The sequence below is a fragment of the Lissotriton helveticus genome, chromosome 5_1 (genome assembly GCF_964261635.1).
Source record: "Lissotriton helveticus chromosome 5_1, aLisHel1.1, whole genome shotgun sequence".
Classification (NCBI taxonomy): domain Eukaryota; kingdom Metazoa; phylum Chordata; class Amphibia; order Caudata; family Salamandridae; genus Lissotriton; species Lissotriton helveticus.
Window position 1 is genome coordinate 1,836,648,605 of NC_136065.1, and position 26,125 is coordinate 1,836,674,729.

Here is a 26,125-nt window from a genome sequence, read left to right on the forward strand (position 1 = left end):
CAGTGGACATGCGTGATTGTCATATTCACTGAGGTAAAGATCACAAAAACCTACAGTACCTTCAAGTGACTTGCCAGTAGATCAACATAGGGAGGGGAACAAGCTCTTCAGAACCATGCAGAGGACTTCCCATCCCAACAATGGGTATGTGAAAGTAGGCTACCTTCAGATCTAGTGCTGTCATGTAATTGCATTGTTAAAGCAGGGGGCAACATCCTGCAGGATTGTCATGTGGAAATGTTCCATGAGTATGTAGCGACTAGGGGCGTGAGTTCCAGTATTGCCCTGAGAGGGCTATCCTTCTTGAAGATGAGGAAGTAAAAAGAGTAATCTCCCTTACCCCGGTGGTGAGTGGGCACTGGTTCTATGACACCTTTTTGAAAGAGCGCTTCCACCTCTTCCTCCAGAAGGTTGAGATGTTCTTTACTGAGGGAGTGGGGTGGGATGTTGGGAGGAGTTGTAAGAAGTTCTAGGTAGTAACTGAGGAGACCACTGATCGTACTCTCTAGTATGATGTGATTTTCTCCCATGTAGGTGAAATCCTGCAGTTTCCCACCTGACAGGTGATGTGTGATTGGGGAAGTAAAGCTGAGACGGGGCAAGTCAGCGCTAGGTGGCGGATGCCCCATTGCCGGAGACCCCTCTACATCTGGCTTCATTATTTTGGCCCCTTGAAGGCACCCCTCGTGCACACACTTCCTGTCTGCTGATGTAAAAGCTGTTCCTAATATGAGGGAATGAGATCTGGAGAGGCAGGCTTTGACTGTCCTCCACACCCCTCATGCACCCACTTCCTGCCTGCGTCCTCTAAGCTACGTCGTCTGAAAGCAGTCTCTGGCAACAAAGCTTTGAAGGGCACCTATCGACTCATCAACCTGTGGCCGCTTTCGAAAAGCAGGTTGAGGATATGTTGTTGGACCTCAGGTTTGAAGCCTTAAAAATAGAGCCAAGCGTCACTTCTAACAAGGACACTCCTCAGGAAAGAGTGTCCACAACATCAAATGCACAGCAGATGATGACATTGGACATAGTCTTACCCTCTACACAATTTACTCCCCTCTCTTCCTAAATTCTCTCTGGGGAGGGGGTGTTTGACTAGCCCCTTCATCTGCTCCCACTATAACCTGTCATAGCAGGAGGGAGGCCCCGGAATTGTATATCCTCCAATGGGTGACGGCTCCTACCCCCACCCTTTTGCTGGCAGCATTGGGCTTTTTGCTCTCCTTGTTGAGCAGGGGAGCATCGCTCTTGGGTTGCGTGAAAGACAGCTTGTGCGCAGTGTAGAGAACCAAGGAGTCGAGTGGGACATGACCCTTAATGTAGGCAGGGTCATTGAGAGAGGGATTAAACTTTTTTCAACCCTTGGCATTACTACCCTGGCTTTCACTGGTTATTTAAAAGTGTTAGGATTTGATTTTAACATACACTTTAGCATGAGCAAGAACTGGACTGTCGACTTAGGCAATGGTAGCGGTGGAGGAGGAACATAGTGGGTGGGGGGTTTCTGTCGATGTCTCAATGTTTCCCTGGACCTGGGAGCATGGTTCCTCCTCAAAAATCAAGCCTTCTGTTTTGAGGTAGTGTTTCAACTGGTTTTGGCGCAGGAGACTTTGATTAAATCTTCCCAGTGTTGAGATGAATACGTCTATTCTGCCATGTGTCCAACTCCTCCTGCAGTCTTTGTTGGATTGGCTGCTCTGAGTCCTTGTAGCCAGTTGTGGATGAGACTTTAAACATCAGTGGTGGCATCAGAGTCAAAGATGGTTTGTGTGCAAAAAGGCCTCTGGCTTCAAGTGGACTTGAGGCCTAAACAGGATCCTGGGGGTGAAAGCCATGAATGGCCATGTCCTCAGATGGGAGCTTTGTCGGCTCCAAGGCCTTTGTTTGGTGCTGACCGGAGGTGGTGGAGGACCTAGGGGATGTGATGACTTCAGCACAGGGCTCGGCACCTGTCACCTAAGGCAGTGCTATACATCGGTCTGAGACCTCTTTTCAGGCTTAGCACGTGTGTGTATGCGGACTATACTCACAACTCTGGCGAATGCCTTTGTTCAAAGGCCACTGGTTGTGTAGGTCAAAGGAACCTTTTCTTCTTCTCACTGGTCTGAGCTACTGAAGACTGCTTCTGGACTGGGCCCTGGTTGGTGGGTCAGAATTCCTGAAGAGCTGGCATCCTCACTTTCATTGATGCTGAGAGGGGCCTGTTCCTCGAAGATGTCAGGCGCATCATTGGGGGATTACTGTTGTACTTTCTGGTGCACACATCTCTCCTGTCGGTATCAGAGGGTCTTCTTTGACCGAAAGACGGCACAGGCTTAACATGTGGCATCATCACGGTAGTGGGAGAAGCAGAGTTCACAGACCTCCTGACAGTTGGACCATGGGTTCTTCGTGGGCCCAGAGATAGCTCTGGAACGGCATCCGTTTCATTACCCGGTGTGTATTCTTGGCAAAGAAGGTATCAAATGTGAGGGGGCACACAGCTCAAAGACGGCATGCTGCCCTAGCGGTTTGGAGTTGATCAACAGGTGTTTGTCTTCGGCAGGGGCCATTAAGGACAGCGTTGACGACAAAGGTTTTTCATGGTTGCAGGTGTCGAGTTTAACGATGTGGGCCTGAAAGAAAACATAAGAAGATACTAAGCCTCCTCGTCCCGGTACACGCCCGAATCCGATGGTGGAAAAATACAATCTAACATTGAGTCATTGCCCATGTGCATTGCCAAATAGGGGTGGAGTCTCAGTCCGTACTGTGACTCGAAAGCCTTTCTTTGAAGAAAAACAACATGCAAATGTCTGAACCCAACACTATATGGCAGGAGTATACAGAGCATGTGGATCTACAACATATGATACCAACATTTATTTCTGTTCATTCTTTCTCGAGATGTTTCCATGAAAACTTCATATTACCTATCTGGACTTCGTTCCAAGTGGGACTTCCTGCAAACTTGCACCATTTCTTAGATAAATACAGGTTGCATTTATCCATCCTTTACTGAACAGCAATCCACTCCTTATCCTGTATCTCTTTTCTGACATTCTGTTCCTCAGCGATATGGCTGTAACAGACTGTGTTTGCAGAGAGACATTTCTGCCAGCATAATTTTCCCTTTGAATAAACGCACCCCTCGATCCTTTTTCTTAATACAGAATTCTAACTCATTGCTTGATATGAGTATTTCTACCTACCAGTCCTTCTCAATGCTTGACAGACCACCAGCGGGCATAAATATCCTTTTAGTCTAGCCTGTCCCCCATCTCCCCCTAGATGGAAACTACGTTGTATTACTGTTTTTACCATAAATGTAAACTCTACAGGACTGCCAACATCAGTCACCGTCTTCATAGCCGACTCGCCCATCACAACACCATTGAAATAGGTCTCCACATAAGAGGGTTTTCTATAGAGAAAAGAAAAAAAGGTTTTTCAGTAGCAAGTACTATCAGCATTCCATTAAAAAGATTCACACTCCTAGAAACATGCACTGTTAACACACCAGTGGTGAGATTCACACTTCTAGCAACAAGCACTATTAACACACATGATTTAACATTGGCATCAAGCACTACTAACACAACAGTCTGCACTATTACCACAGCAGTCTTAAGATTCCTACACCTAGCAGCATCAGTGTCCACTGATAATACTCCACATTCAAGATTTATCCTCTTGGCAGCAAGCATCATTAACAAACCAGACCCACTATTCACAGTCTTATCAGCAAGCATCACTAATGCACTAGTATCAAGATTCACAGTCACTGCAGCAAGCACCATTAACACACCATTACCAAGAGTCACAGTTATCAATAACAAACATTCACACACAAGTATAAAGATTCACAGCCCATCAGCAAATTCTGTTAACAAATTAGTATCTGTATTTACGCACCTATCTATTTGTGTGGGTGGCAGCAAGCATTGTTATCACACTAGTTTCAAGATTCATGCTCTTAGCAGCATTCACCAATGGTATACCATAATCAAGCATGCCCTAGTAATGCAACAATATCAGGATTCACTGCTAGTATCCTTCACCAATGAGGCGAATCTCTATCCACAAGTATCCATAGTCATACTTGTAGCAGCAAGCACAATTAACACATTAGTTTCAAGATTTACACGTGTGGCATGCACAGATAAAGATGTTAACAATCCTAGCAGCACTTGAAATTAACAAGATTCACACTTATAGCACATGCACCGATAAAAACACAAAAATCACGATCCACACTCCTTTCTGAAAGTCCCAATAACCAACTTGAATCTATATTCATACTCATTGCAGTAAGCACCAATAATCTAACGGTATGAAGTTTCACACTTTTAGCAGCAAGTTCTCATAATGCACCAGTATCAAAATTCACATTCCCAGCAGTAACTATCAATAATGCACCATTCCTACCAGGAAGCACAGTTACCAACAATATCAAATGCCATACTCCCACTAGAAGCACTATTAATAACCCAACTTACTAGCCTCGGGATTCACACTCTTATCTCCAAGCTCTATTAACACACCAGCAGGCTAACATCTGCACATAGAGCCAACTATATGATAGTGAATAACACTGTGACCCTCCAACACTCAGGTAACTGATGAAACAGTCATACGCAGACACATAAAGGCCTTCAATTGAGAATAAAATGATCCAAGTGACCAAATGCACAAAACCAGGATGCATACATCACACAGTATGCCGCATATATGTACCTCAAACCCAACTATATAGTAGCAGTGGCTACAGAATACTGTGGTTGATGTTTAGAAACACTTACAGACTATGGGCTACAACAGACTACAAAGACTGTGGGCTACGCGTGGAAAGAGGGGGCATATTATGTTGCTTCTACAGGTTTCACAGCCCACCCTTCTACAATGGTGATTTTGATTTTACTTGCTAGATATGCTGCTGTCTTAGGTGTAATGCCTCAATGATGTCACCTAAGTGAAATTGTCTCCAACCTGTCATGTTTAGATTCTGACAATAAATGTTACTCCAGCTACACATGCCCAGCTCCAAACACATACACACTGGGCTTGCAGAAGAATGCAGAAATGTGCTCTTTATGCAAGGACATGTGATGGCACATACATCCGGTGTGTATAATGCTAGAATGGTCAGATATACGTGCCACTGTAATCTTTATTTGTGCATGGATTATTTCCCCACCACTGTAGAAGAAGATCTAATGGTGCAGAGCACTCATAGTAGGGAAATCACCCCAGCTTGAGTAGGCTGTAGGACACAATCATAAGAACTTACACAGAGAACGTCGTCTCGATTGTGTACTCCACCAGAAGCTTTGCGGACACCGGTGAGAGATCGCTCTGCTTACTTAACCTGTGAACAGAAAGGAGAACTGAATGAGTGTAAGGGAGTGTGAGTGAGTGAGCTTCACCAAAGGCTTAGTAACCAATACTCTGGGCTGTCTGGTAACTAATTCCCAGCTGGGCTTATGTGCATCCTCCCCAAAAGGCTGCCACTGTAGTCAGATTCCACGAGTTGGGTGAATACAATATGGGACACCTCCGTGCAAAACTATGGTCACTGTTTGGAGTACTGAACAGTCAGATGCATTTGGATCATGTGAAACTCCATGAAAATACACTGGCTGTGCTCCCTTGTGTTCCTTCATGTTACTCATAGGTCCATGTCAAATATACCCTTGGCATGTGTGCTGTTCAAAGTGCAGCCTCAGGGATACTCTTGGCTATGCTGACTGGAGTGCACTGCAGAGAAGATTTTGGTGTGTTCTGATCACACTTCATGTGTGCTGGCTAGAGTTGCAGTATAAGGGATGCTCCTAGTATCTCTTGACTAGCCTGCAGTGTCAGGTACCCTCTTGGTTTGTGTTGGCTACAGTGCAGTGTCACTAGCACTCTTGGGATGTGGTTGGCTAGAGATCAGTATCAGGGATGCTCTTGAGGTGTTCCCATTAGAGTTCAGTTTCATGAGCTCTAGCTCAGAGTGCAGTGCTAAGAAAGCTTTTAGGAAAAGATTCCCCTTAACTCACGTGGAGAGCTGCAGCTGCATGTTAACCTCTCTTGTTTTCAGTGATATTCCTGATGCCTCGAAGGTGACAACCATCTCCAACTGTTAGGAAGGAACATGAGAAGGGAGTGAGATACAGTTACAACCCTAATGTGTCTTACACCTTGGTGACTGCAGAGAGGGACAATCTTAGGCTCAGACTAACCCTCTCCCGGCAGAAGATATCACATTTAGAGTGGAGAGGTAATAAAAAAATCCTTTAATTTCTAGAACAAATGCTTAATCGATTGGAACATCCACTAGTGAAATTTACTACAGTAATAGAAGGGTGCAGAAAATCCAGCCAGTGAATTCTACTCCAGATTTAAACACTTCCTTCAGAAATCAGACAACTTTACATCACACCGAACTCTAGGTCAACCCTCAAGTCTGAAGATTACACACAAAACCAGGCTTCTCCAATGAGTAGCTCACTGGCTACTAGGAGCTCTCCAGCTACCTGGAAGTAGATCTTCTCTCTGCAGCAAAGCCTACTAAATTAGAAGATCTTGTTTTGAATTCATATATGTATCCCAAAATTTAAAAGCCTGTAATTGAGATGAAAATAAGCATATGTTCAGAACGCTATAGCTGATGTTTGGAGAAAAACGGATTTCCAAAACGCATTTGAAGACAATGCTTGAGTGAAGAATCATGAAATATTACTAACAATTTTACCTTGGTGCCAATGGCATTTCAGCTATGGCTGTCATGTATTACCCATGTAGAGGATTTCCAAATTGAAAAATACTTTTTGCATTATTGTTGGCAACACTGCCTGGTGCACTCTAGTGATCACTGCTGCCAATCTTGCCTGGAGTGGTCAATATTAGAACCCTGCACTAAACCCCCTGAGGCACAACCGAATAAATCAATTATAGATCTTCCCTGGTCGCAGGAATGGGAAACAGCCTTTACAACGAGGGCTTTTGCAAAGAGGTTTTTACCTAGTTGTACCTTTACCATGCATTTTTTACCACGCATGGTTTTTAGAACGTATATGCTTTTACTACATATGCTGTTCGAATCTCCGTGGGACTCAGCGGAGAACCAGCCTGTTCTAAGAGGTCGTCATGACAGAGTCATTACAGTCTGTGGACGAAGCCTGGGTACATCATCACGGCAGCGTGTGACGTTTTTCTGCGACGTAAAGCAGCCATTTTGTAACTCCACGCATTGTGTTCTCATGGCAACTGGTTTCGTGAACATAACGCAACGCAATCCAGGAGCAGCATGTAGTGCTGCTTCAACTGAACTGACAACAATATCTTGGTGTCTAGCCTGCTCTCAACGTGACGCCAACAGAGGGGAAAACGGTCACGAGCATACTGAATGTTGTTCAGATGGTGAGAGAAGCGGAAAGGTTGCTGTTTTGTTTAGGTATGATGCGTGTCAGAAATCATAAACACGTGGAGAAATTAGGTTTTGTCAGTTTCACGCTGAATGGAGGAATATTAATTTCAATGTGTAGTTGAATACAGTTTTGGTGTCAATTCATTAACGATAGTGCCATCTTGTGGTCTTATTTAGTATTTTTGTTGGATTTAAGATCCGAGCAAGACATTTTCCACTGCAGTTTTGTGAGTAGTACAATGCAGCGCAGAATTGTACCTGAAGTCAAAAAAAATAAATAAATAAGCACAGAGAACCTATTGACAAATGCACGACTAATAACTTTTAACAGATACCGCAGGAAGAAAGTGTTTATGAATCAGAAAGGTGCCTTAGAACTAGAATGGAGTCTGTTTACCTAGAGGAGGGGAATAAAGACTTTTCCAACATATTCTCCAGCTGACATATGTCCAATAACTAACAGTGTACAGAATCTACAGGAAGTAATTAATCTATCAGAAGCGCGTTTGTTGACTCTTCCACAGCTAACACTTGTCATCGGAAAACTAGTACAAAAGTGTTCCGAAGAAGCTAGAAGTCAGAGGTAAAAGATACAGGACTGGACAAACGTCGTTGCTAAAGGCAAAGTATGGACTGTGGTTGTGCTAGAGGAGACATGGTTGTCCCGGAACAAGGAGCGGAATGTCTCAGTCCAAAGATTGAGTGCATGGACAGTAAGTCCACAACAGGGACAAAAGTCCCAGGGAAGACTCTAGACATGATGTTCACAATGGGGACAAAGGTCCCAGGTGAGAGTCTAGACAGTAAGTCCACAGCGGGGACAAAGGTCCCAGGGGAGACTCTAGACATGATGTTCACAATGGGGACAAAGGTCCCAGGTGAGAGTCTGGACAGTAAGTCCACAACGGGGACAAAGGTTGGTAAGTCCATAACGGAGGACGAAAGTCCCAAATGAGAGACTCTGGTCAGCAAGTTGTAAGTGAGTCTCTGGACTGTAGGTCCACAATGTTGACGAAGAAGAGACTCTGGTCAGCAAATTGTAAGTGAGTCTCCAGAGACTCTGGTCAGCAAATTGTAAGTGAGTCTCTAGACTGTAAGTCCACAACGTTGATGAAGAATCCAGGTTAGTTACAGAGAAAGGTCGATATGTGTTTCGGGACCGGAAAGAGACATGAATTTCAGTGTCTAGCTGTGAGAGGACAAAGTTTACCGTCAAGTGTCCGGGACTGAAATTGTACTGATGGTGACTTCAAAACTTAGTTAAATCTGAATTGGGACTGTGAGTCCTGGAGCATGTCACTGAAGCAAGGTGAGGATTCTGTGTCGGAACGAATCCAAGAGGTAAATTTGAGACTGAAGAGTTTCAAGATTTTCCAGGTCTAAGGATTGATGACAGCGAATTGTTACAGAGAGGTTCTGAGAAGAACCAGGACTACGAGCTGTTGTGTCTTGTTGTTAGGCAGCTCATTAGCTTGTATTTTGGGGGTCAATGTGGAAAGTGTGTGGCTGTTCTTTCCCATGGTGGTGTCTTTTACCCAATAGTGTACCCTTCTTTGGGGAGGGGGTGGGGCCAGTTGGTACCCATGGTATACTCTATGTAGGGTGTGTTGGAGTATAAATTCTAAAGTGTGAACCTTGTACAACGTTTGTTGTAGCTTATGTTTTGGGGGTCATTGTGGAAAGTGTGTGGCTGTTCTTTCCCATGGCGGTGTCTTTTACCCAATGGTGTACCCTTCTTTGGGGAGGGTGTGGGGCCAGTCGGTACCCATGGTGTACTCTATGTAGGGCATGTTAGAGTATAAATTCCAAGGTGTGAACCTTGTGCAACGTTTGTTGTCACCCTGTTTTGTTGTGTTGTTGGTGGTTAGGTCACCGAGTTTGTTAGTAAATGTTGCATTATTGTGAGAGGTCAACACCAGGTGTGTGATGACGGTTTCAACAGGTCTCTTCTCCTTTCGTATTCTTTATTATGAGGTTGCACTGATATTTGGTGTCTCATTCTAATCTGAAGGGCCATTTCCTCCGTTGTACTCTGTCTAGGAGGGCTTATGTGTTTTCCCTGGTTGGAGTTAACCTTTTGAGTGTTTTGGGGGTCAGTGTGGAAAGTGTTTTGAGAGCTGTTGTGGCTCTACTTTCCTATGCCGGTGTCTTTTACCCAATGGTGTACCCTTCTATGAGGAGGGTGTGGGGCCAGTCAGTACCCATGACATACCCTATGTAGGGCATGTTTGTGTATAAGTTCCAGGGTGTGAACCCTGTGCAACCTGTGTGAGTTGTTGTTGTTGTACTTTCCTATGGTGGTGTTTTTACCCATTGGTGTACTCTTCTTTGGGGAGAGGGTGGGGCCTGTTGGTACCCATGGCATGCTGTAGGTTTAGTTTCAGGGTTTGTACTCTGTGTTGTACCCTTCTTTGGAGCAATAGTGTTGGAAGTTAGTCAATCTTCAGGTTAACCATCCTGTGCTGTCGTGTGGTGTAGCCTACTTTGGAGGGTGTAGAGTTGGTGAGTAATCAATACCTATATTAGTTCTCCAGTTGTCTGGATTAGTTTTTCTGAAATGGGTTGTAGGGTTAGTGCTGCTCTTATTAGTCATTGCCCATGTCAGTTCCCTGGTTGTCTATACTGAGGTGTACCCTGTTTAAGGAAAGTTGTGTTATTTATCAGGTTTGGTTCCTTATGTTGTTCCTTATTTTGAGGGGTCATGATTACACTGCCTGTGTGTCCGTAAAAAGGGAACTTTTGGGTTTCTTTAACTTTCTTGGGGTATGTTGTGTTTCTCCCAATTTCTAAGGGAGGGGATGGAGTGTATTGATATTTCGGACTTATCCTGTTATTGTACAACATGGAGTAGGTGTTGTTTGAGTGTTTTGTTTCATCTAAGAGTTTCATTTCATTCTGTGTCTCTGAATACTCTTTTGTCTTTGTGGTTGTCATTGCAGTCTTTTGCATTGTAATCTTTGTTTCCTTTATTTCTTTTCTTTTCTATAAAGGAGGGAGATGTGTTGTACATTGATTCTTCAAGTAATATGGTTGTCTTTTGTCGTAGTCCTTTCTTTGTGTTTTCTTGTTCTCTCTCTACCACAATGCCTATGTATGTTCTGACTTCTACCTGGAGAATTCCACTAGTGTCAGTTGGTGGTCTGGTCAGCTGGCGAGGCTTGTGCTCGGCTGTGTCCTACATTAAATCTATATGTAACCAACATGAAGTATCCTGTCATCTGTTCGCATCAACAATACAACACTTTACTACGCATTTAAGGTAAGTTCGGGGGTGTCTTCCCCCACAAATACATTATAATACGTTGTAAAAGCATATGCGAACTAAAAAAATGCGGGGTAAAAAATGTGTGGTAATGGCATGCAGAGTATTTCCCTGCGTTGTTCAGTCAAACAACAGCAGGAAGTCACATTTGTGATTTCTGTAACACACTATTACCACCCAGCTTGCACTAGACCTGAACAATGGACAATTAGTAGTTAGTGTGGAAACAAACATTTTGTGCAGAACAAGGTCCCGTGGACTTCGGGGAGAGTTAAAGAACAACTGGATCCTGTACACCAAGTCTCTTGAGCAGAAATGCTTCATATATTTATTCATATATTTAAGAACAAGGTGGAAGAAATAGTTCTTTTAAAAAAACTGAAGTCGCACTTGGGAAATCTATGAGACATACTTTATACATTGCGTGACATCTGATATTTATAAAAGCATTTTATATTTTTGTATAGTGCTCGCTCTGCCAGCCAGTGGCTTCAGAGGGCTTTTACAGAGCCAGGCTGATGAGGGGGTCAAACAGCAAGCCGCAGAAGGGAACTCCGACAGTTCTCAGTAGCTGAATAAAACCAAATACTATCTTTTTGAACGAGGCCAGTGATTAGAATAATAATATAAAGTCATAACCTATGTCCTGTTTAAAAAAAATTGAGAACCTATCCATCTTTCTGACTAGATGGGAACTGACAGCATCCACCCATTTCTTGTGGAAAACTTCAATCTTAAATAATCACTTTGCAAAAATTATCAATGGCCTTCTGGCAGTTCGTTTTCTCGCCAGTTGTCTCATAGGAACACATTAACACCTTTCAATCGTCTGTTCAGATTGCTTTTTATGAAATTTGGATATCATTTTCCCTAGTGTCAATATTCAGTTGCAGGTTACAAAAATAAAATCCTTAACCTAAAGAGACTTTGATATTACACAAAGAGATGTGTATGTAAAATAGAAAATGGATCGTTTAAATATATGTGTAAAGCCTATATAAAGTGCCCTAGTACTAAATTGGTAAAGCAGTGCAAAAGAAAAAATTGAAATAAATCAAAAGCTCTGTTTAAACCTTTAGAAGGAAATTGTATCCATAAAAAAATTTTCCGAAAATGTAAGCCACCTGGTTGCATGTTGTCCATCTCACTGCCCCTATTGTGGGAGGAAATGCTATCAAAAAGCACGCTCCCTTGGTGCAGCTCTCGCTTGGACAAAAGGACATGAAACTCACTCAATCAGATCTGAAGCTGCATTTTGGAACTATAAAGTGGCATTTTTTTAATTTGTCTAAAACATTTTTTTCTAAATATCTAACATATCAGGCTTTGTGGACTACAGAGGTGGTTCGCCTGGGAAAGAGAGGCTTTATGCCTGGAGAGCACATGTATAATTTAACTCTCTTGATAGCAGGGCTTTAAGTGGGATGAAAAAACGGCGGCGTCTCTCAAAGGGGCGTGGCCAATGTAATTAAGGGCATGGCTTAAAAGTACTTAAGCTAAAAATCTGTGCTTAGCATAGTGTGCCGCCCGACTTGTATTTTACTGTTTTTGTCATTGCATCCAGATATATGATACAACAAGTAACATCATACCAACAAGAAGTGAGAACTATTGGCTTTGTCAGTGGTTGTTAGTTGAATAAGATAAATAAGCAGCAACTATGGCTTGTATATAATATTGAGGAAGCTTCCACTTAAGGCCCTGGTGACACTACGGCAATGTTGCTGCTCCTGAGTTTCAAAAAGAGAAGGGAAATCTACAAAGAAAATTACTCTTTAAACATTTCCCTTCCCCTACAACGCTCACCTGGCATCAAGCAGTCATGACGTCATGCCGTAACTTCTCCACTAGTGAGAAGTGACTAGTGGGAGGACGCGCACATGATGTGCCTGCTATCACTGCAGTCCGGAAAAAACAAAAAAAAACGGACCGCCTGTGCAAGGGCTCAAAACAAAGCCCGATAGAGACCCATTTAGAGGTCCCCTTTAAAAAACTGCCGGTGCTCAGCACCAGTGAGACCCGGCCCACTTAAAGCCCTGCTTGATAGTTTACTCCATTGACATTGCTGTCAAGGGTGGATGCTGAAAAGGCTTTGGATTATGTGCCACAGGTTTTTTTTGTAGGAAGTCCTGTTACATACGCCCTTTGGAATAATAATTGTTAAAATGATGTAGGCTCCATGTAAGTACATGTATACAAGATGATAAATGTTGAAATTTCACATTTTGATACAGTTGACCGAGCAGCGAGGCTGGGATGCCCCACTTTCTAGTGCTGTTTAACATACTTTTTAGTTTAGGCATTGCTTGCACCCAAACGTATTTTCCATTTTCAATTTCAAAATTGTTCAATTATGTTAGACTTGTAGGCGGATGATTCCATTGTTTATACATCTGATCAAAGGGAGCCTTAATTTGCTGTCTTGTCTACCGTTTTCAGTGTTTGAGGACTTATCTAGTTACAAGATTAGCACCAGTGACACCGCCTAGACACAGACCAAGCTCTACAGATCAAAGAACTGTCACATATCCGGACACCTATGACCACCGGGGAAGCACCCTGGCCTCCAGGCCTAGCAGTCAAAATGTTTACATAACTTTCCTAGATAATAACCCAACATTTATAGGAGGCATTTGAAGAGGCTGGCTAGGTGGAATTTGTGTATGGCTACTGTGGTAGAGATACAAAAACCAGGTTGACCATCTGAGAGTTATGGTGCATACCGCCCAGTCTTGCTTTTAAATATTGAGACTAAAATAGTAGAGAAGGCTCCAGCCAATAGGTTATTTGATAGTTTATTTAAGATGATCCCTTCACTGATACACCTTGACCAAAGCGGCTTCATGCTAAAGAGAGACAAGACATGACCTAAGAAGAATGCACTTTGCTATGGGAAAGGCTCACAACTTGCCAGGGCAAGCAGCTATCAAGTCAATCAACTCTGAGAAAGCCTTTGTCACACTAAAATAGAAATAACTATTTAAGATAATGGAACAGGCCAATTTAGGGCAAGTGTTTCTAAGGTATGCCCGATCATTTCTGACACAGGTGAGAGATTGCTCTGCTTGGTTAATCTAATGTCCCCCTATCTCAGGTCCGTGTGAAACGGGTGGTGTTTTACTTCAATTGCCGTACAGCAGGGTACGAAACAAGGCTTTAGAATCTCCCACAGCTGGGATCCGTATGAATGGGCAGACACTTGGACTTGATAGGTCATTGGGATTTGATATGTCTCGTATACATGATCGGGAGTACCTCTCGCGAAAAACTACAGTGGCCCATATGACCCTGGCTTTGGGAATATGATCAACATTTTCCTTATGTAGACCGGTTACCCGGCTACCGTTTAAGGCGGGAAGTGTTAAAAATGCGAATTGGGATAAATCCATGTTATGCGAATAATGGGGTTCGAAACTTTATGATAGATAGTAATGGTAAATACACTTATACGTTAGGTACCCCGTGTGATATTTTACACATTTTATTAGATTGCATGAAGATTTTGGACATTCGAAAGAAGATTTGATGTGAGATTAAAAAAAAATATAGGATCAAGAATAGGATGCAAGCTGTTAACCTTTTGGTGGGAATGGTGAACTTAGAGATAGCCTGTGCTATGGGGAAATTTATGAGTAATGTTACAATGCTTACTCTGTGCACTTGAGGAACACTTTAAGTGGTTCCCTTAGGATAATATGAGATTGTGCTATCAAGGGATAACAGTATTGCACGCCATATATATGAAGGATTTGATGTAAATGTATGAATTACTTGATTTTAATAATTTTAGGGTGATATTACACTCTTATTTTAAAGGGAAGGTGTTATTTTATGTGTGTGGATATATGCTATATTTTTTATGATACTGCCGTGTTTATATTTTTTAACGGTATGATAAGATGTAAATAGTATACTTTTATGGTTGTAACAAACCAAATAAAGTTTTGTTTGACTGACTGACTGACTGATTGGGCAAACGATTGTTCTTCTACCTTAGATGCCCAAGACGGTCAGGTTAGCAACTTTTTGTAATCCTGGAAACATTTGGAGAAATGTCTAGTCCCTTTTTTAAATGCGACAAAATAACTCCTTAATCAATGGGAGGAGGCGATCTTGCAGTGAATTAGCAAAATCGGCTAACCATTACTTTAAATACTTGGGCATACACATTACACATGACCCACAACTTGCATGGGAATTAAACCTTGCCTCACTCCTTAGGACTTTAAGGGCAATCCTGACACAGTGGCATAATTGCTCCTTTCTATTACAGCCCCATTAAAAATGGTCTCTTCACCTAAATTACTGTATGTGGTCCAAAAGTACCCCTTGCTTCTTCCAAAAGATTCAAGAGCACCTAGGTTGCACAACTATGTTGTGCCCAGAGAGTATCAAACTAAGATTACGGCAGCACCAGTTGTAAACAGAACAGTTGCTGTAAAAGGATCCCATCTTTCTACTCTTAGACTCATGTGGGGACTTTAGAAAAATATGTAAAATAAATCTCACCTTCTGGTTCCTCTTGAAAGGATTCCCCAGTTCACATAACAATGTCCCGTTGAAGGTGCACGAGAGACTCTAAGGAGAGACAGTACAACAAACAGCTTAATGCACGACATCTTGCACACATCACCAAATTTACTCCACAATTCAATGTTTTAACAAAGCTAAACCCAATGTATTTCCACCCTACCGGCACACTAGGGCCATCATCCAGATAAGATGGAGCCTCACGGATTTCCCTCCCAAGGCTTTCAGTCAGCAAAGGGAACAATTACTGCTCCCTTGCTTTCAGATCCACAAACTACATTGTATCCATCCTGTTTTAGCCAATCATCCCAGTTTTCATCCATTGCTCCAAGTAACAACACATCAACCAAATCCTGGATGGGCAAGAGAAACAGGCAGTAGAGACGTAAGCAGTCAAAGGAAGAAGAGAGCAGGCAATATAAGAGTCCACTAGCAAACGCAAAGAATGAGAAATTAAGGTGAGAATGAGGCAGAAAGAGAAATAAAAAAAGATGTTAGCAAGCACAAAAAGGATCAGTAGAAATATTCAGAAATATCAAGTTATGGAAGAGAAGAATAAGCAAAGGAAAAGGAGAGAACAGCTAGGAAGAGGAAGCAAGAATGGAGGGACTGATGAAGGCAGCATGTACAAGTGCATTTCTGTATGAAATATATATTTTGGAGGTATTTGAACATGCAGTAAGGAATAGTAAACATTTATAACTGCTGTATCAGGATGCTGCCCAGTCAGTGCTGATTGGTCACTTTGTCAAATGAGGTCAGTGATGTCACTGGAGGAAACAATGGCAGTAGGTCAGTGGTAGAGAGAGCAAAATATTATTTGTCCTTACCGGTCGGACAGAAGAGAAGAGGAGGACGGGTGGGATGGTGATATTTAAGTTTGCCTCATGTGCGTCCTCGCCATTGGTGGGTGTGGTTGGAATGTTGGTGACTGTGACACTCAGCTGGAGCTTTGTTTCAGGGCTGTACTCCAGGACCTGTACACCATTGTCCCTGCAGAGATACACAACATGTTAACAAGGCTATATGGTTAACCTTTCCAGAGGTGCTCAGAGTAGTACAAAAGAAGGAGAGGCACGAGAGTTACCTTGCAACAGGCACATTCTACTGGATACATGCAAAAACATCAAACCGATGGCTAGATATTGTTCAGAGCACACAGGCTACAACTGATTTGTATGGTCTTGTGTTGTATTTTATTGGTATTTATATAGCACTCTCCATATCCCAGGTGAGGCCTGAAGCCCCCACTGAAAAACCAAGAGGCACAGTCAGGTATTGCACTAACACCTGCATACTAGTCAACGTGTAAGAGGAACACCTGTAAATAACACACACACACACACACACACACACACACACACAGCTCCTCTGTAAAACGTATAAACGGGTTACAGTGACACCTACATACATCTCTTGTGAGAAGTGCATATACAAATTTAACACTGGGCCATTTACATATTGCTTACAGTGTTAGGGACAGGGACTGGGGTTAACTAAACTAATATCCTCCTCATCCGGTGGGACACACATGCAAAGAGGTTGCACTGGCACCTAATGATTGGTGACACTTTAAGCGAGACACCTGTGAAGCAGTCAGGGTGTAAGGCACGGGTCAAACACACAAAACATTGGTCGGAGCAATGCTTGCATTTTGTCTAACCACTGGCGATTGCTCGGGTAGCATTCCAAACAGTCGTTCTTTTGCCCACCATGCCAGCCACCTCCGGCTGGACCCCTGGACTGGCAGTTTGGGCTGGACTGTTCCTATTGGAGCAGGGTCGAGTCTGATTTGCATGTGTCGGTGTCCTAACTGAGGAGGCATGGTGGGAAAAAGAAAACAGGATTGGGATACTACCATGAGCAATTGCCAGTGGATAGACTTTGTGCAAGCATTCCTCCCATCACCGTTTGTGTGTTTGATGTACCGCCCTACGTGGCGGGGGCATACTAAGTCATGGGTCCTGTGCCTACTGTGCCACTGGAACCAAGCAGTACCTGACTAATGAGCCCCAATCAGTCTTGGGTTCCTTGTGTTCTGCTTCAGAGAGGACCGAGATGCCAGTTCATGCCAGACTCTTTCTACTGGAGCAGTGTGGAGGCTGACTTGCATATGGCTGGGTCCAAACCGAGGTTGCATAGTAGGCAAAAGGTCAATGGGTTGGAATGCTTGGAATGCCACCATCACGATTGCCATTGGTTAGACTTATTGCAAACATTCCTCTCATCACCTTTTGTGTGTCTGATGTAAGACGGGTGTATCCACATATTGATGACACGGTTAAAGGCAGGAGGTAGCGGACTAAGCTGCTCCTCATCAAGTCTGGCACACAGACACACCCACACACGGGTTCCACTCACATCTAAGCACGAGTGACACTTTAGGAGTCATTTAGGAGACTCATAACTGGCTCAAGAAAGCATTCGCATATATCCCCAGACTTAAAGGCTCTAAAATGGCTGCCTTTTGAAGCCAGAATACAGTTAAAAATTGCAGTTATGACACACGCGGCCGTGCACCACAATGCACCCAACTACCTCGCCCAAAAGTTGTCTATATCAGGAGGTTCGAGATCCAATAGAAGTTCAAAAAACTTACTCCTGAAACCTCGTAGATTCCGGAAAGAGAAAACATACAAGCGCTCCTTCTCTGGAATGGCACCCAGGATCTGGAATGCGCTCCCTCCTGAAACCAGGCTGATCTCCTCCACTGCACTCTTCAAGAAAGAGGTGAAAACCATCCTTCTGGCCAAGATCTCCTGAACACTATTGGTGCTGGATCGGAAACTCTGCATTGCTATGTATCACTGTTCACCTGTCCTCTGGCACTATACTTCTAACTCGTTGGTGTCATTTCCAATATATGATACACGTTGGTTTACTGATTCACTCTCCTTATACCCTCACTCAGTGTTCTCTCTACACTAAGGCTTTGGTAGAAGCCATCCACACACCCAAGGTGCACCTGAACACCTCTGTCTTGAGATCAATGACTCGTACCGCCTTATATTACTTGTTTACCTGAGTGTATATTGATATGCTTTATGTATGTTACTATTATCCTATCATGTTAGTGACTATTATACTGCTCCTATTATACTGCTCCCATTATCTCTGTTCACTCCCACTGCCCCTACCCTGTCTTTGTGAAGCGCTCTGATATCTGTAAGGATCTTGTTCGCGCTATATAAAACTTTGAATAAATAAATAAATATGTTTGAAAAATGGTGTAAGATAGGAGTACCAGCACATGCGTGACACTGTTAGAGTCATACAGAGAGTTGCTTACGGACACGTAATAAACCTGTGAAAACCTCAAGCGCCCATACGTCTCTCCTCCCTGATCACTCACATCTCACCCTATGAGTCATTAGTTGATTAACAGCAGGGGGATCAGGTGATCTTGGGCATGGTGTTTCCATTTAAAGGAACTGAAAGGCTGACACTTACACGCTTCATCTTTTCTGTGGAACTCCGCATACAAAAACCTAGCAATGGCAGAAAGCAGGAACAGGACAAGCCTTGCAACTTCCCCATTGATAAATAAAGAGCAGACAGGCGGGCCTCTCACCTGGGCAGCGGCTCCATCTGCGAGTTCACAAACTGGTAGGACATCTGCAGGTTGCTGTTGCAGGTGTTGTCTGTGCCACACTCCTTCTGGAAGTTAATCTAAAGGTAAATCAACATAGTTACAACATCTGCTACTTGCCCTTTAAACACAAGAGAGAGCAAAATGCACAGTGGCAGATGCACCTAAGAGGTGGGGGGGCGGGGGGGCTAAAGGAAGTGTGGCCCCACTAGAAAATATCTACAGGAAACGAAGGCAGACAGGAGCATAATAAAAAATACACTGATTTCATTTTGTTTTACGTTTGAATATACATAACAATCAGCATTGAGTCACTGGGCGTATAAGCTCACAAGCAAGGCTGTGAGAGTTCCTGTATAATAAAATTCGGAGCCATTTCTTTTTCTCCCATTAACATGCAGAGGCCAGGCTGGAATAACAAGGACGAGCTGAATGAACAACTCGTAATGAAGTGGCTCATCAAGGAATGGTTGTAGGAGGACAGACCCTGGACTTGAGAGTGATAATTAATTGTGCTTCACTGCTGCCTGGTCCCTCACAAAAGAGTCTCTCCTGTTCAGGCCCATATGCTTAAAAGCTTTGATACGAGGCCATTCCATTGTTCTACTTGCTTAGCTGAGGTCTACAAGTATTAGAGATGAGGCACAAGGAGCCAAGTAAACAGCTACTTACCTCGAACAATTGTTTTGCACCCGCTTGTCAGACGTGCATTCTAGTCTTTCTTTGTAGAGTGCAATATTTTTCCTCATAAAATTTCGTTGACACTGGGTATGTCTGTAATGTTGTACCTATGTGACGTCGACCAATGAGCAACAACGATACAGGGATTGGTGCTGTCTAAAGATTCTTTTTTCTGCTCTCGGTATAATGTGTATGAAAGAGTTTGTCGCTGATGCACCTCATGGGGAGGTTGAGTGAGCTGCTTTTGATCTATAACCATTCAGGCTACAAAACTACTGGTGCAGATAAACCGCTTCATTTCTGGAGCTTGCAACTGTTAACACATTTGCATACTGTGCACGGCATAGCAAGCACTATTCACTTCAGGTTTGGGCTATCAACAGGAACAGCTCTAAACAGATTCTAAAGCAGTGTTTCAACTGTGCGCTCATCCGTGCAGCTACGTTCATACAGTCATGTTTTGCAAATGAACACAGTATGCCTCAAACCGGTGCTGAAAGTGAAAGGGTTAGCCTTGTGGAATGTGCTCAAGGCCATCTTGGTCATGCGTTACTGATGCTTTTATAACAAATGTGTTTGCAGTAAACAATCCACCTGTTCCCTCCAGATTGAATTAGGTTTCCCTCGTTGAAAGAAAATGAATGATTGTTTTGAGTTATTATTATTATTATTTATTTAGCGATTTATAGAGCGCCTGGTGACCCGGAGGCATCCCCGCGCTGTAGCATTTGTGGAGTTGCAACATTTAACTGGTTCTATAGAGCCCTCCAGACAGTGATCTGTACAGAACTATTTCTGCTTCTATCTGTGGAGCCTTAAAAATACAGTACGTAACTCATCTGACCTTCATAAATATCTTAACTGCCAGAAATACAGAATATAGAAATGTATGTATAAAGCTTGCTGTAGCTCGCACTAGAACATGGGGTGTCAAAATAGCAATCTACGATGACATGTGAAGCGTCACATTTTCTATGTGTATCTGAAAAAAGGGATGTTCTGCGTCCAATACATGTAACTCTCAATGCTCAGCAAATTCAATACAAATATGAGTGTTCCCTTGAAAAATAAATCCTTTATAGTACATGTCTGCATTGGTTCAAAAGAAAGACCTCTTTAATAGGTCAGTACTGTCTTTCGATCCCATTTTGCCACCAGTTTTTTGTTGTTGGTGGTCTTGTTTTCTTAAATTGTTTGAAGAAAATTGTACTTATTGGAACCTTAATATAGGCAAGGCAGCAGGCCTGTCCCCTGTGTGCAATCTGCACCTGAAACAACATCCATCAAGACCATGCTCGGATTTAGAAAAAGTTGTAGACGCACCTCTTTAAAGAGCACAGCAAGAGCGCAGCAACTGTACACTTCTGCTCCCAGAAACCAGCTACCGCCCCATCACATGTTGGCTTTATGCTGGGCTTTGAAACGCTCTGCTGCCATTTGGCTAGGTCAGCGCCATACAAATAGCGCATAAAGGCCAGCTTTGCTGTGTTGTGTGCCTCTATATGCCATTAATGTTGCAACGACTAAGTGTACACAGTCGTCCATTTTAGATTTCTATCTACCAAATGTGGAAGGTATGTTAAAATGCCATTCGCTGCCCCATGAATGGGCGAGACTTTATTAGTCATCGACCAAATTATGGCGGTTCGCATCTAAGTACAACTGTCAGATCGAAAGTCGTCTGTCCTCCCTCAGATCAAGTCAGTGACCTCTGGAGCCATGCTGCTGCCTTCATTGGCCTCCACAGTAAGTAGTGTGGTATGTATTTGTCTTTTCATGTGGGTTGCAATGGCGGTCCCCATTTTTAGGAGCACTGTGTGCGCCATGTTGTTGCAGTCAAAATCATAGTTCTATCATTTCCAAATAACCAAAAGGGTCAGTAGAAATGGTGGAAAAGTTGAATTATTGGATTGCACCATCTCATCAACAGTGAAGTCTCCTAGGAAGCTATTGGTGGGTGCACGGATGTGCTAACTTACCCTGTCGTGTTTCTCCTGCAGTAAACGTCTATGTCTGGGGACACCTCATCGAGAAGGTCTAATAAGGTAATGTGATCTACTTCTCAAGTGTGGGTTTAGTTTGGTAAATATTCTCCGACCGGTATGTGTTCTGTAATAACAGCGATAGGTGCCTTCAGTGACATTATCTATGCATCCTGCAATAGCCTTGGTGAGGACATTCCCCCCTGCTTCTTGATGTAATATTTTGTTATATGCTTTGTTCTGATATGAATGAACTTGTCATTTTACCATAGTCTGAAAGAACCGAGGGCTTAACACAACATTTTAAGGGCCCAGCACATGTGTATGCAGCGAAGATCCTGCCCTTGACCAAGACCCAATAAAAGCCTTTGTGGCTCTGACCTCCGCCATGGATGCGTCTGTTTTGATGCTCACCTGACGCCTGGGAGAATGAATGTTCTCCTTTGAGAGGTTGTGCTGATTTAACCATTGTGAAGAGTTCATCCCCAGTCGACTGCCTCCATCTCCAGCTCAGATCATTGCTTGTGCAACGACTGTTGTTGCGCGCTCATGTCCGTCCTGAAGGGGGCCTCGGAGGATGCATGAATTCGTAATTCCCAGCTGTGCTATCACTTCTCTCAATGTCAGAGACTGATGTCTGATAAAGACAAATGTTCTTCATAAAGGATGCTCTCCTCTTCTCGGTTGGAAAGTTATTGTCTTCTTTGTGTTTTTCAGGGGCCTCAGACGTTCTCTGTCCTGCCTCACTTGGAAGCCAATGTTACTGGTTTCTATTGATTGTAAATGTACATGTATTTATATAGCGCAAATCACCGACACGGTAACTAAGCGCTTGCTTAGGGAACCCGTCCTGGTATTCCCCTGTGAGATACCCCGGCAGGGTATCCACAAGGTGAAAGCCAGGCATCCCGCCGCGAGGGGCCGTAGTGGATGAATCACTGTTGATGTGTCGGTTCTGTTGTTCCCCTTAGATTGCGAATGTTGATATTATATGGCACTGGTGTAGCACACAATCATCCAGTAGAAAATTCACAAATAACACATGTAACAACACTGCCCATTCCCAACAACTTATGCAGGTACAGACAAGCACATAAGCCCTCCTCTCAACAATGCACATTTTGCAAATGCTCCTAAGCGCAGACAGGAATGTTAATGGTATGACTGAGAACTAATAATGCTTGTGGCGTACTCTGAAACATTGTCATTTTTTCAGGTCTCTGATACTTAGGTATGTGAGAATAGTGCGACCTCTTTTCTTAAATTACCTTGAGCCATAGTATGGCTTGTAATCTGGCTGTGCAAAACATCCGAGTGTTGCACATTTAATCTAAACAAACCCATTTTTTCACGGATATAGGATTTTTCACTGTATCCCATCTCTTTCAGCTAAAAATTTAATTATTTTACCCTTTCCATTTAAAAAACCTCATCCATTGCCCTTTTTGCAAGCAGTACATTTATGTCTCCTATCAGACATAGTAAGTGTTGCTCCTGTTATGCTTTGGTGGTATTTGCTTTGCCTTTTTCCAAAATTGATGCAGTATTGTTGGGCATGCTATATCCAGGACCCATCTGTTTGAGGTTACCTCCACTCACTGTCATGGGAAAAACCTACACGCCCGTCACCTAGTGGGGTGCTTCAGTCGGGGCTTAGTTGAAAGTCACCTCCAGCATACTAAAACACCCATGCACTGATTATATGGCCGCCTATTGTTGTGGGACTTTTTGACCTTTGAGTAGATGTCTCTGTGGCTGTAGACAACTTACAGACTTCTATCGTCTCATACGACCTCGTGGTCAATGCACAGAAGGGGTGTGAGCGTCCACCACCTTCCTAATTGTGTCCATGGCTCATCCAGTGGTGATCCATTGAAAGGCATATTCTCAACCTGTAGCTCAGACTCGCTCCTGTTGCTCATGGCCAAAAAGGTGTAATTACACAATAGGCAAATGTTTAACTTTGTTCTAAAAGAAAGTTTGTCATATTATTGACAGTTATCCTTTAATCCTTTCTTAGGATATTCTTGTGTCAACTGATGTATTAACTCTTTTTATGTCGGCGTCAGAATTCAGCAATGGCCAGGCAAAAGTGCATTGTTTTTCATAATGGGGAATGGTTATTGTTGGACTTGGGCCTTAGGGCAGGTTCACCCCTAATCTTTTTGCTTTTATTTGTGACCCAGTGTTAGTGATTTTTGGATCTTGGCGCACTTTTTCCCTGTGTCCCAGAGTAAAGTGCGTGCGTGTAGTATGGCTGGCCTGCCCTCCCATAGGAATGCATGGAGAATGTGTGTGTCCATGTTAGTTCCTGATGTGTGGGGAGTGCAGGCTCGAGTTTGGTATGTGTGAACTCGTGAGAATGAATGCTGCGCAATGGTATGTGCGGCTTGTATGTGTCTAGAAGGGAAGTGCTACTTCTGGACATTGATGTATGTGTGCAGTGAGGGTGCGGGAGCGTGATTGGCTGGAGCTGGCTGGCATGCCAGGCTCCAGGAAGTCTGGATGGGTCTGCCCGGTGGTGAGTGTGAGATCAGCATGAGTGATGTGTGGGAGGAGTGCACCTGGGTCCTGGATGGGCTGGGTTTTTCCCCACACAATGCTGGCTCCGCCCCCCTGTGGTTTGTCTAACGACCCAAGCCTCCCCAGTGAATGAAAGGGGTGGTTGGGCCATCAAGGGTACTCCCAAGCCAGCTGCAACTGGTTTCCCCCCACCCTGCACCCTGGAAACAAAGGATTTAGCTGTATAAAAATGGGGCTGTGTCCCCACAGAAGTGGTTCTGCTTTTGGATCCTTGCCAGAGGGGGCTGTTGCTGCTGCTGGGGCCAGGAGGACCGCCACTTGGCTTGTCTCCCTGCCTGGAGACCCAGTGTGCTGGCTCTGGCCCTGCTCTTGCCCCCCCTGCCTGCCTCCAGACCTTACTGGGGCTATACTTTTGCCAAAGCGCCTGGAAGCGCTTTCATTTGACTTATAGCGCTAGGAGCGCTTTATCTTCCTCCCTGGCACTGGGAGCGCTGGATTTTGCCTTGAGAGCGCTTTGGAGCGCTTTATTTTCCTGCCGGCGCTTAAGTGCGCTCTGAGTGCCTTGCTGGTGCTTCAGCCGGTGCCCACCCGCCGTTTGACCCCAGCGCTAGTTGCCGATTGGTTTTTGGCGCGGTTGCCCAAGCCGCTTATTGCCCTTTTCTTGGGCTGCGCCCTTTATTGAAGTTACGAGGGAGCCTACCCCTCGGATACTGAGACCCCGCCTGCCTACCTGGAACGAGCCGCCGCGCTGCCCGCGGCGACCCGGAAGTGATTGGTGGGCCGGCCAATCCCTGCGCGGCCCGACCGAGAGACCCGGAAGTCCCGCCCTGCAGCCGCAGAGCGAGAGAGCCGGGCAACGAGGAGAGAAGCGCCGCCGGCGAGGCCCCGAGTGTGGAGAGAGGAGCCCCGCAAGAAGACCGGCAGCGAGTGCTTTCCCACCCCAGCAGACCCGGTGAGTGAGGGACCAGGTCTTGGTTCGTGTCTGAGCCCCGAGAGGCTCCAGGCAGTCCCTATTTGGTTAAGAGCCGGTCGAGGCTCTGGGGGCATTACTTGAGCCTGAGTCCCCCGTGAGGGACTCCAACGAAGCCCACAGTGGTTTGAAAGCCCCGAGAGGCTACCGCCCCCCCTTATTGTTGGAGAGCCCTGAGAGAGGCTCTTGAGTGCCCCATTTGTTTTAGAGTCCTGCGAGAGGCTCACAGCGGGTACACTTAGTATTGAGAGCCAGAGAAGGCTCGAGGGGGCATTTGTTTATTGAGCCCTGAGAGGCTCTTGCCCCCCAGTTGTTCGTTGAGCCTGAGAAGGCTCACAGCGCCCACATTTGTTCTAGAGCCCCAGAGAGGCTCTTGGGCGCCATTCATTGTTCTTGAGCCCACGAGGCTCCAACGTTGCCCAGCCCTATTTACAACTGTCCAGCACTTAGTGGACAGTTGCTACGTTTAGGCTTTGTGTGCTGTGCTGCCTGCGCAGCTCCCCTGACATTGAGACTCAGGGCATTCAGCCCCTTGCGAGGCCAGTTGGCCTGAGGGACAATCCTAGTGTTGTGCTATATGCACCCTGCGCATTGTAATTTACTGCTTTACGTGATTTCTGCGCAAATGTTCTACCTGCACCCCTGAATGTGTTTTAATGTTTCATGTGCAATTGTTGTTATTACCTTTGCTAAAAGTGACCTGCTTAGGTGATTCTTTATGTTTTATTCCCCTTTGCTAAAAGTGACCTGCTTAGAGGAATGTTTGTTGTTACCTTTGCTAAAAGTGACCTGCTTAGGTAATTGTTTATGTTTGGTTTATTCCCCTTCGCTAATAGTGACCTGCTTAGAGGAATGTTGATGTTTTATTGCCTTTGCTAAATGTGACTTGCTTAGGTGATAGGTTTTCCTTCCATAGGTCCTGATGATAAGGTCCTAGTTCCCTGCGTGATTTCCCTACAGTGTTTAGGGTGGCGTAGGAGGTATTTTCCCTTTACCAGTAGTTACTGGTTGTATGCTACATTTACTATTTCTGTGTTACAGTCATTATATGTTGATGCGCTAAGTGTTATACCTACAAGTATTATTTCTAAAAAGTGCATACCCCTGACAGTGGTCCAGGTGGCCCTGTCCTGTATATAATCCCTTGTAAATCTTGCCCGTTGGCACATTGTAAAGTGTGTGTGTTATCTAATGTGTT

The 26,125-nt window shown here is 44.2% G+C and overlaps 1 protein-coding gene across 1 annotated transcript in view; it reads right to left on the reverse strand.

The window, feature by feature from the left end:
• The window catches only part of ITGA3 (integrin subunit alpha 3), a 342,715-nt gene that overhangs the window by 34,598 nt on the left and 281,992 nt on the right, over positions 1–26,125 (reverse strand). The window contains exons 14-19 of the mRNA XM_078645244.1: positions 18,754–18,851; positions 16,013–16,175; positions 15,162–15,230; positions 6,021–6,100; positions 5,270–5,347; positions 3,301–3,403 (exon numbers count right to left, since the gene is read on the reverse strand). Coding sequence (XP_078501370.1) covers positions 3,301–3,403; positions 5,270–5,347; positions 6,021–6,100; positions 15,162–15,230; positions 16,013–16,175; positions 18,754–18,851 — 591 coding nt within the window. The remainder of the gene's footprint in view (positions 1–3,300; positions 3,404–5,269; positions 5,348–6,020; positions 6,101–15,161; positions 15,231–16,012; positions 16,176–18,753; positions 18,852–26,125) is intronic.